The sequence below is a fragment of the Amblyraja radiata genome, chromosome 7, assembly GCF_010909765.2.
Source record: "Amblyraja radiata isolate CabotCenter1 chromosome 7, sAmbRad1.1.pri, whole genome shotgun sequence".
NCBI lineage: Eukaryota > Metazoa > Chordata > Chondrichthyes > Rajiformes > Rajidae > Amblyraja > Amblyraja radiata.
In genome coordinates this window covers 9,175,927-9,188,024 of record NC_045962.1, presented here as the reverse complement: position 1 = coordinate 9,188,024, position 12,098 = coordinate 9,175,927, and the positions used below count along the sequence as shown (strand labels likewise).

The window sequence follows — 12,098 nt, the reverse complement described above, 5'->3', positions numbered from 1 at the left end:
AACCATCTTCAGAGTGGTGGGGGGAGGGGGGGGGGAAGAAGAAAGGAAGAGGTGTAGCTAGTGGGCTGAGGGAGAGCTGAGAAGGGGAGGAGAAAGTAAGTACTACCTGAAATTAGAGAAAGTCAATGTTCATACCACTGGGGTGCAAACTGCCCGAGCGAAATATGAGGTGCTGCTCCTCCAATTTACGTTGGTCCTCACTCTGGCCATGGAGGGGGCCAAGGACAGATTCGGAATGGGAGGGGGAGTTGAAGCGCTGAGCCACCGGGAGATCAGGTTGGTTGTTGCGAACCGAGCGGAGGTGTTGGGCGAAGCAATCGCCAAGCCTACGCTTGGTCTCACCGATGTAGACCAGCTGACATCTAGAGCAGCGGATGCAATAGATGAGGTTGGAGGAGGTGCAGGTGAACCTCTGCCGCACCTGGAAAGACTGCTTGGGTCCTTGAATGGAGTCGAGGGGGGAGGTAAAGCGACAAGTGTAGCATTTCTTGCGGTTGCAAGGGAAAGTACCAGGAGAGGGGGCGGTTCGGGTGGGAAGGGACAAATTGACCTGAGAAGGTCAATGGGCAATGAAATGACTATTTTTGCACACAGTTCAGTAGTACATTGCCATACCTAAGCACAATCCCCCATTAGCAAAGTGTGCAGAAATAGTCCACTGAGACTGCATGCAAGAGGCACAACGTTTTGGTGCCATTTTCAAAGTCCAGTCCAGTCTCTAGGTGCTACACATGGAGCACGATCCAGGGTAGCCCCATGCTGCTGCAGGGCCTCCAGCCGTCGCCTTCCTTGGACGTGTGGATCGACCAGCGAGCCGTCGTCCCTCTCTACGCCGTCCAACTTACTGCCTCAGGGGCGCCTCAGGGGTGCCTCAGGGGCGCCTCAGGGGTGCCTCAGGAAGGCCGCGGAAGGCCAGACCACGGTCCCTCTCCGAGCGGTCTTGCTCCTCTTATCCTTTGCCTCCTCTTTCCTTCAGCTCCTACCTCTCCAGTCCCTGGTCTTCGGGGCACGAGCAGGAGCTGGCTGGGCGGCTTCTCCCTGCAGGCATAGGCCCATCGGGTCTTTGTCAAAGGGAGTGTAGGTTTGATAATGCTGGCTTGCACCTTGCACCTAGTGAACTGTTTAGAGATACAGCGTGGAAACAGGCCCTTCTGACCACTGAGTCCACACCGACCAGTGATCCCAACACATTAACACTATCCTACACACACTGGTCACAATTTACATTTAGACCAAACCAATTAACCAACAAACCTGAGATCAACATAAAATGCTGCAGTAGCTCAGCGGGACAGGCAGCATCTCTGGGGAGAAGGAATGGACGAAGTTTCAGGTCGAAACCCTTCTTCAGACTGTTTTCAATCCATTCCTCTCCAGAGATGCTGCCTGACCCGCTAAGTGACTCCAGCACTTTGTGTCTATCTTCGGTTTAGACCAGCGTCTGCAGTTCCTTCCTACACAACCTACAAGTCTGTATGTCTTTGGAGACGTACGTGTTTCTAAGTAGTCAGGAGAATTTCCGGCATTCCTCTTCGCGAGTGTGCCTGAGGATCCCACAATTAAAAGAAACGGATTCACATGAGTGGAAGAAACAATGGTTATTTTTCCCCCTGAACCCAAGGCTTTCGCTCACTGTGCTGTTTGTGTCGTCAGGGAGATATCCACCGTGTGGGGGCAGACGGGACCAACCGCACAGTCTTTGCTCCAGCTTCCACCATCGGCTCCCCCATGGGGCTGGCTTTCGACTGGATCTCCATGAATCTTTACTGCACCAACTTTGACCAACAGTCCATCGAGGTCAGTGCATCTCAATTCAATCATTTATCACATCGAAAAGGAAAATTAAGATGTAGAATAGTAAAAAATATCTATATATACGAAATATCTATATAATTAAAAGTGTCATCTTGACCACTTCCTGTCCGCTGTATATTGATTTTAGAAAAAAATGCTACCATATATCGCTATGATTTTTGGCCATCTTACTCACAGTCCTCCTCTGCTGAGCAGGCCCCGAGGATTTTTCCCATTGATGAAAAATAAAAAAGTTATGAGTTATGAGTATAAACCTTGACATCCTCTCGCCTGTCAATCACTGCGATGAAGGTAATGCCCCTGTCGGGGGGGGGGGGGGGGGGGGGGGGGGGGGGAAAGGGAGGGGCAGGACTATAAAACCCTGGATGCCTGGATGTGACTCAGTCACTCTGCAAGATCGTGATGGAGAGGCCAAGACTCTCATTGTAAGATGTGAATCAACTGAACTGTGAGTCTGCAATGTACTTGCAATAAATGATTTGTTAGCCCTTAATGCCAATACCATGAGATGTTTGGCCTGCTGCCCTGCCTGTGCTTGAAACTGCAATGCTTTATTAGGTCGGACTGTGTTTGGAAGGAATAAATACTTTATCAGGTCCGACTGTGTTTGGTTCAAAATTCCCGCTCATTTCGTGACTTCCACTTAGTGGACAGGTCGCACTGATTCCGTAATTTCCGGTCAGTGCAGAGGTCGCACTGATTGCGTAATTTCCGGTAAGTGCAGACGTCACGCTGATTGCGGAAGCCCCAAAGTGGAGAGGCCGCGCTCAGCCGTGTGAGTATTCAAGAATGTTTACTGCCATATATATGGCGAGTCAGTGAGTGTGAGTGTATGTGTTTGTGAGTGCGTGCGTGTGTGTATGTGTGGGTATGTGAATGTGTGTGTGGTCTCAGTGACTGAGCTGCCAGCCCCAGAATCAGTCCTTTCAGCCCACAACATCATGCTAGTGCTCCAGAAAGCCCCCCCACTGGCCATCAATATTGGAATTGGTGGAGAGGTGGAATATTGCGTTGGGGGACCAACCCTCCCATGTGAAGCTGGGACCCAATGGGTCCCACTTAGTCTAGTGTATATATATAAATATATATGCACCAGCGACTCCGCAGACCCTCGCCTCTTCACCGCCCACCAGCGGGCTGCAGCCGTTGCCTTACCTGAGTCCCAGGCTCAGCACCAGGCCCACAACCTTCACGATGCAGACTCCCACACCACGGGGCAATACTGTTCCCCCCCCTCCTACAGGGAACCTCAGCGGAGGTTCCACTGGGTCTTCCCCTTTCCCTTTTAACCAGGTGGCCCCAGCTACTCCACACCCGTACAATAGTCCTCTGGAAACCAGTCCCTTCAGCCCATAACACCAATACTAGTGCTCCAGAAAGCCCCCCCCCCACTGGCCACCAATATTGGAATTGGTGGAGAGGTGGAATATTGCATTGGGGGACCAGCCCTCCCATGTGAACATGGGACCCAACGAGTCCCACTTAGTCTAGTATATATATATATATATATATATATATACTTAGTTACTAAGATACTAAACATATAACTAAATATAAAATATATTAAAAGAAGAATAGTCACTAAAGTTATAGCTTTTAAATAAATTTGTAATCAAAGTTCATGACGTACAACATTGTCTGGCCTATTTATTGCAATGCAAGGTAAGTTATTATATTAATAGATTAATATCTGGAATTGTGGCTGAACAGTTGTTTACAAATTTACTCTTTCAGAGGCATGACTTTGATAATATTTTAACAAAATTGCCCACATTTTGGACACAGGAGAGGGGGAGGGTTGATAGCAGATGGCTGGACAAAGGACATAAATGAAAAGACAGGAGGAGTGTGACAAAAGGATTAAAGAGTTGTGAATTGTGAAGCTGGAGGAAGGAATGTCGGTGGAAGGGGAGAGGGAGGGGAGAGTCAGATGCAATTCCAGGTGGTGTACAGGGGAGAGAAGAGGAGGGGGGTGGGGGGGGGAGGGGGGGGGGGGATGTGTTGGGGATGAAGGGAGAGAGGAGTGGTATTTTGTAGTTCCATAAATTTAGATAATTCAATGTTCATACTGTTGGGTTATAAACTACCCAACCTTTCAGGCCAGGACAGAAAAGTCAGATTGGGAATGGGGGGGGGGGGGGGGGGGAGTTAAAGTGCTGAGCGACCAGGAGATCAGGTAGGTTAAGGCAGACTGTGGTTGTGTCATCTGCTAACGTAGCTGGAGAATGAGCAGAAATTGGCTGTACAGTTGTGAGTATAGCGAGGATGTGGAGAGAATGTTTAATTGACATCTGCACCGGATCAATGAAAGTCTTGCTGCAGCTGTACAGTCTCATTAATGCAACAACACGGCAAATAAGTATAATACAATTAATTATCTGTACTTATTGGGGTGGCATGGTGGTGCAGCGGTAGAGTTGCTGCCTTAAGGGCCTGTCCCACTGTACGAGCTAATTCAAGAGCTCTCCCGAGTTTAAAAAAAAAATCAAACTCCTGGTAAGCACGTAGAATGTACGTAGCGGGTACGTCGGAGCTCGGGATGTCTCTTAGCGGCTCGTAACGCTAATGGCGGGTACTCGGGAAACGTGGTAAGCTCGTGAAGACTCGTGAAGATTTTTCAACATGTTGAAAAATGTCCACGAGAGCCCCGAATACCTACAAGCGGCCATTACCGTAAATCTCCGAGTTCGAAGCAGGGAAAACTAGGGAGAACTCTTGAATTAGCTCATACAGTGGGACAGCCCCATTACAGCGCCAGAGACCCGGGTTCGATCCTGACTACAGGTGCTGTCTGTATGGACGTTTTCCGTGTGTTCGCGTGGGGTTTTCTCCGGGTGCTCCATTTTCCTCCCACACTCCAAAGACGTCTCGGTTTGTAGGTTAACTGGCTATGGTGAAAAATTGTAAATTGTGCCCAGTGTGCAGTGTAGTGCACGAGGTGATCGCTGGTCGGTGCGGACTCGGTGGGCCGAAGGGCCTGTTTTCACGCTGTATCTCTAGTGTAAAGTAACTAAAGTAAAGTAAGTATCAGATAACCAGCTCAAAACAGAGCAAAACTGAAGTATGTGATGCAAACTAAACAACGTCCAGAGTGGATGGTTGCTGAGGTAGGATTGTGTTCGCAGTAAGGGCCTGAGAACACATCGTCATGGAGAAATAGGGTTGTGAATTACTGTGCGGGATGTTTTGTTGCCTATCCTTGCTTGCGTTTGCATAGTGCAAATGTTTGCAGGCCCTCCTCCTCTTGCTCTGCATAAACCTCTTCCAACACTCATCATCAGATTAACATAACAAAGATTACGGGGAGAAGGCAGGAGAATGGGGTTGATAAGGAAGAAATCAGCCAGAATTGAATGGCGGTGCAGACTAGATAGGCCGAATGGCCTAATTCTGCTCCTGTGTTTGGTTTAGTTTAGTTTAGAGATACAACGTGGAAATCGGACCTTCAGCCCACCGAGTCCGCACCAACCAGCGATCCCCGCACATTAACACTATCCTGCACACACCAGGGACAATTTACAATTTTACCGACGCCAATTAGCCTACAAACCCATACGTCTTTGGGGTGTGGAAGGAAACCGGAGCACCCAGAGAAAACTCACACAGATAAGGGGGAAGAACGTACAAACTCCGTACAGACAGCACCTGTAGCCAGGATCGAACCCAGGTCTCTGGTGCTGTAAGGCAGCAACTCTACCACTGCGCCACCGAGCCACACAATATGTCGTATGATGACCTCACACTTGAATGCTTCTCCTTTTTTCTTCTCAACTAAATTTAAATCATTCTCAACCTTATGCAGTAAGACGAATATGATTTCCTCTGGATTTATCTCTGACATGTTTCCATTGATAGTTTAAAAGTGCTGCATAAACAAAGCGATGTTGAATGTTTAATTGCTGTGCCACCGATGGGACACGTGGGCACAAGTTCTGTTCACTATTTTTTGAAACGTGAATATCGTGACTTTAAAAGCAGATTTCTCGTATCCTTTCAGGTGATAAAGGTGAAAGGTGATGTGCAGTACAGGAGGACAATACTGACTAACACTGGCCAAAGGACAAGTGTCGGGGCCCCGATCGGGATCGTGGTGAATCCAGCGAAAGGGTGAGTGCAGCTTTGCAGGAGATGAATCTGTTCTATCAAACATGGCTCTTCGGACATTTGTTTAGTTTAGATATAGCTCGGCCCACCGTCCGCACCGACCAGCGATCCCCGCACACTAAAGCCCCTGTCCCACTTAGGAGACCTAAACAACAACCTCTGGTGACTTTGCCCACCACTCATGGTTTCCATGAGGTCACTGGAGGTTTGGGTCACTCTCCCTAATGGTTGAAAGTGGTTTCCGTGTGGTCGAGGCTTCATCTAGGTTGTTGCTATTTTTTCCATCATGATTAAAACCGGCCTCGACTAAAAATAGGTTGCTGTTTTAAAAATCGATAATTTTTTAGTTGCAGGTCTAGTCGAAGCCGGTTTTCTTCATAGCCGAGGAAGGTTTTCAACATATGCGTGGAAGGATGTAGGAGGTTGCAGGTCACCTTGACCTTGATTTTTTTTTGGGTGGCGGGCAAGGTCACCAGAGGTTGCTGTTTAGGTCTCCTAAGTGGGACAGGGGCTTCCCCTACACATACTAGGGACAATTTTACGTTTACACCAAGCCAATTCGCCTACATACCTGTACGTCTTTGGAGAGTGGGAAGAAACCGAAGATCTCGGAGAAAACCCACACAGATCACGGGGAGAACGTACAAACTCTGTACAGACAGCACCCGTAGTCAGGATCGAACTCGGGTCTCTGGCGCTGTAGGGCAGCAACTATACCGCTGCGCCACTGTGACACCCTTGTAAAAGAACAGTGGAAACCTTTGATAGACACAAACTGCTGGAGTAACTGTGCGGGCCAGGCAGTATCTCTGAGGGGCAACCTTTTTACACAAAGGGTAGTGGAGGTATAGAACAAGCTGCCAGTTGAAGTGGTTAAGGCAGGTTCTATCGCAACGTTTAGGAAGCATTTAGACAGGTACATGGATAGGACAGGTTTAGAGGGATATGGGCCAAAAGCAGACGGGTGGGACTAGTATAGATGGGACATGCAGGTTGGCGTGGGCAAGTTGGGCCAAAGGGCCAGTTTCCACGCTGTATAGCTCTAACAGCTTGGATAGGAACGGCCTCTCCCGAATCGGGCCTAGAGCTTCAGCAGCGGGCGCAGCGCGGACTTTCCATCGCGGAGCCGGGTGATCCCTTGCCGGGGATCGCCAGGAGAAGTGTTCCGATCGCTGGCCCGTGGACTACAACATCCTGAAGTCGCGGTCTGCAGAGCTTCTAGTCGCGGGCGCGGCGTAGACTTTCCATCGCAGAGTCTGGGATCCATCGCCGGAGAGGTGGTCTGACCGCCGGCCTGCGGCCTATAACATCGTGAAGCACCGGTCTCCGGTAGGAAGCGGCCGATTCGGGCACTCCAAGCTGCGGAGTGTCCTTCCGTCCTGACGTCGGAGTTTCGAGCCTCCTGACCAGAGGGCCTGTACATCGGGCCGTCCATAGCGGCGACTGTGGAGGGTTCATGGCCCCGACCACGGGTGAACAAAGGAGGAAGATTGACTGAACGTTATTGCCTTCCATCACAGTGAAGAATGTTGATTCCACTGTGGTGGATGTTCATGTTGTATTCTATTGTGTGTTGTGCTCTTTTTGATTGTGTGGCTGCACGGGAAGTCAAATTCCACTGTACCTTAACTGGTGCATGTGGCAATAAATGTGAACTTGACATTGGAGAACATTGTAACTTACCAAATAGCGAAAGGCCTGGATAGAGTGGATGTGGAGAGGATGTTTTCCCTAGTGGAAGAGTCTAAGACCAGACGGCACAGCCTCAGAATAATAGGACAAATTTCTTAAGCAAATCTGTGTAAACCTGTGGAAGCTGTCACACGGTGTTTTAAAACAGAGATTGACAGGTTTTTGATTAGTAAGGGCATTAAAGATTCCAGGAAGAAGGCAGGAGAATGGAGTTGAGAGATAAAGAGAGATCGGCCATGATTGAATGGCGGAGTAGACTCACTGGGCCGAATGGCCTAATTCTGCTCCTATGAAAAGGTTTCCATCTCCTATGAAAATGCACCACCCTGTTCCTGCTGCAAAAACTCCGAACCTGCAAATGACAAAGAAACAGGGGACTAACAGCAAAGCTGGGCTTGCCACACTTAAGAGCCTGTCCCCCTGGGCGATTATTTCAGCGGCTGCCGGCATCATCGACTGGTCGTGGAAATGATGCGGCAGTGACTCAGCGTGACGCGGCATGATGACATGTTGACGCCCGGTGTTTCCTCTAGTGTCGCAACATTTTTTTTGTCGCTGCTGGATTTTGAAATGTTCAAAATCTTTCGGCAACCCTGATATGTGTCAATGATGCCGGCAGTCGCCGAAAACATTTGCCAAGTGGGACAGGCCCTTTGCGTTAAATGAGGACATACCGACATATTGTCAGTGATTCACACCTCTCCAGTCTGTGCTGTTTATCTTTCAGTCGGGGAAATTACCTCAGTAAATGTGGATATGGGCCAAACGCAGGCAGGTGAGACCAGCATAGATGGAGCATTTAAATCAGCCGACCCAAGTTGGAACAAAGGGCTTGTTTCCATGCTGTATGATGCTGACTCCATCACTGTACGTGAATTGCATGTATTTGCAAGCTAGAACCACAGTAAACTTAAAATCTTGTTTAAGAAAGAACTGCAGATGCTGGAAGGCAAATAAAAATGCTGGAGAAACTCAGTGGGTGAGGTAGAATCTATGGAGCAAAGGAATAGGTGACATTTCGGGTTTGAAGAAGGGTCCCGACCCGCAACGTCACCTATTCCTTCGCTCCATAGATGCTGCCTCACCCGGTGTGTTTCTTAAAATCTTGTGGTCTGTTGCATGGTTAATGGGCATGTTTTTGTGAAATAGTAAACTAACAAACTAGAGGCAAACAGCAAGGAAACAGACCCTTCGCCCCAACTTGCCCGTGCTAACCTAGATAGGATACGATACAATAGAACTTTAGTTTTCCCCGCAGGGAAATTGGTCCGCCGACAGTCACAACGCACAACAAGGTACATGAAAACTTGAAATTAAAATTAATTTAAAAAGGAAAAAAAAGAAAGGCGAGCGACTGTTGGCTGGCTGCCTCCTTCACCTGAACAAACAAACAAACAAACGCAGGCTTATCCGATGGGCAGAGGATTCTACAACCAGAGTGCCCCCTCCCCCATTTACACCAGTCCCACCCTTGCCTGCATTTGGCCCACACCTTTCCTACACCTTACCTATCCACGTATCTGTCCTTTAAATGTTGTTATAGTCCCTGACTCAGCTACCTCCTCTGGCTGCTTGTTCCATACACCCTCCACGCTATGTGTGAAAAGTTACCTCTCAGATTCCTATTAAATCTTTCCCCTCTCACATTTAAACCTCTGTGCTCTGGTTCGTGATTCCCCTACCCTGGGTAAAAGACTCTGTGCATTTCCCCAATGCCTTCCGCTCAAGATTTTATACACCTTTATAAGATCACCCTTCAGCCTCCTGTGCTCCAAGGGATAAAATCCTAGCCTTCCCAACCTCTCCCTAAAGCTCAGTCCCTCAAGTTTCCATGTGATAGATAGGACTCTTAAAGATAGCGGAGTCAGGGGATATGGGGAGAAGACAGGAATGGGGTACTGATTGTGGATGATCAGCCATGATCACAGTGAATGGTGGTGCTGGCTCGAAGGGCCGAATGGCCTACTCCTGCACCGATTATCTATTGTCAAGTCCTGGCATCATGTTCATAAAACTAATCGAATGAAACTGTTCGATATTCTGTTTTTAAATCCTTGTACTAATCACACAGTACAGGTCCACCATTGGTTCCAGAGCCTATTTGGATTGTCTATTTTGCCGTACCAACAGAGGTCATGGCCTCTGAGAGGAGTCCAACGGTACCGGAACAGTCCGCCTAGGCTGCCGGGGGGGCCAAGATAGCGGCCTGCAAAGTCGGCCCTGGATGTCAGGTGTGAGAACGTTTCTGCTGGCTATGGCCGGGCCGGAGTTCCAGATCCCCAGCAGCAGGGGGCAAATTCAACCCGTCGATCAGCTGCGGAAGTGCCGATGAGGTTGGGATCGGCACCCTCGCCCAGCCTAGGCGGCACTTTTTTGGGGACACCTCTGGGCGCAGGGCCGGGGCGGGGGGGGGGGGGGGGGGGGGTTTGCACGGATTAAAGGGGGGGGCCGGACCACCAGTTGCCGGAAAAATCAGTGGTGGACCTGCATATCTAAGGGGTACAATCGTTTTCTTTCAGGAAGTTATACTGGACTGACCAAGGGACGGAAAGTGGGATCCCTGCAAAGATTGCCAGTGCCAACATGGATGGAACCAATGCCAGAGTCCTCTTCACCAATAACCTGGATCACGTTGAGTTTATCACCATTGACATCAAGGAACGGAAGTTGTATTGGTCCATTTCCAGCAACGGTGTAGTATGTATCCTTTACCTGAATCATACCCACACACAATATTTTGCAGCTAAAATTCACCCAGTTTCTTACTATATAGTATGAAATCAGTGATAATGCAAGGAAAGAAATATTAACAGTTTCAGTTGATCTTTGTGCTATTTACTCAAATAGTTTCAGCAAATCTGTCTTCAATCAGTGTTTAAATTCATGAGAGGAATAGATCGGGTAGTTGCAGAGTCTCTTGCCCAGAGTAGGTGAATCGAGGACCAATGGACATAGGTTTAAGGTGAAGGGGAAAAGATTTAATAGGAATCTGAGTCTTTTTCACACAAAGGGTGGTGGGTGTATGCAAGCAGCTGCCAGAGGAGGTAATTGAGGCAGGGACTATTCCAACGTTTAAGAAACAGTTAGGCAGATACATGGATAGAACAGGTTTGGAGGGATATAGACCAAACGTGGGCAGGTGGGACTAGTGTAGCTGGGACATGTTGGGCTGAAGGGCCTGTTTCCACGCTGTATCATGCTACGACTATGACTCTTAATCATTAATCTTGATTACCATCGGTTTAGTTTAGTTTAGAGATACAGCTCGGAAACAGGCCCTTCAGCCCACCAAGTCCACGCTGAACAGTGATCCCTGCACACCAACACTATCCTATATAAACTTGGGACAATTTATAATTTTACCAAGCCAATTAGCCTACAAACCTGCATGTCTTTGGGGTGTGGGAGGAATCCGGAGCACCCGGAGAAATACAGACAGCACCTGTAGTCAGGATGGAACCCGGGACCCTGGCATTGTAAGGCAGCAACTCTACTGCTGCACCACAGTGCCACCCTCAGGTTTGGAGGGGAAAGATATTTAGGGTGAACAAATGTTTTCCAGTTGAAGTATCTGTATTTTGTTTTATTCATTCAGATAAGAGGCCTCATTAAAAGTTAAAATAGGTTTCTGCAATAAAGATTCCTGCATAAAGAAATGCCACAATGTTGTGAAAGTATAGCAGGCAGCACAATACCAGAGTGCAGAATATCGTGTTATAACGTTACATTTACAGAGAAAGTGCAGAATTTTTTTTTAAAGCGCATGTTGTGCAATGAGGTAGGTTGGGAGATCAGGGCAACACCCTAGCTTATGGGAGGACTATTCAGCAGCCTGATAACGGAGGGGAAGAAGCTATTCCCTCATCTGGTGGTGTTTGCTTTCAAGCTTTTGTATCTTGTGCCCGACAGAAGAGGGGAGAAGAGAGGAATAGCTGGGGTGAAAATGGTCCTTGACTATGTTAGCTGCTTTACTGAGGCAGTGTGAAGTGTAGATTGAATCAATGCGGTTGGGTGGCGAGGTTAGTGTGTGTGATGGACTGGGTTACTTCTACAACCCTCTGTTATTTCTTGCGGTCACAGTCTTGAAGAAAGATTTTCATATTTAATATAGGGCAGTTAATTCTGTGCATGATATCAACAACAACTGTGTTTCCTTTCTTTCCCTTTATAGCATTCCAAGGAACTGTTTACTCCGTAACACCTTATCACTTGGAGTAACTCAGTGGGACACCGCCTATTCCTTCTCTCCAGAGACGCAGCCTGTCCTGCTGAGTTACTTCAGCTTTTTGTGTCTATCTTCGGTTTAAACCAGCATCTGCAGTTAAAGACAACACAAGGCTATGTAGTTCAGAGCTTATTTGGTGGTTGTGGTGCTTAACAACTAGATGGCTGTAGGGAAGAAGCTGTTCCTGAACCTGGATATTACCGTTTTCAGACCTGTACCTTCCTCCCGATGGCAGGGGTGAAATGATTCTGCACAGAAGCCC

At 48.2% G+C, this 12,098-nt stretch overlaps 1 protein-coding gene across 2 annotated transcripts in view; it reads left to right on the top strand.

Annotated features, from left to right (window-relative positions):
• The window catches only part of lrp2 (LDL receptor related protein 2), a 266,845-nt gene that overhangs the window by 126,080 nt on the left and 128,667 nt on the right, over window positions 1-12,098 (top strand). For both annotated transcript variants that reach the window (XM_033023669.1, XM_033023668.1), the window contains exons 32-34: window positions 1,654-1,797; window positions 5,813-5,922; window positions 10,131-10,308. In XM_033023669.1, the coding sequence (XP_032879560.1) occupies window positions 1,654-1,797; window positions 5,813-5,922; window positions 10,131-10,308 (432 nt within the window). The remainder of the gene's footprint in view (window positions 1-1,653; window positions 1,798-5,812; window positions 5,923-10,130; window positions 10,309-12,098) is intronic.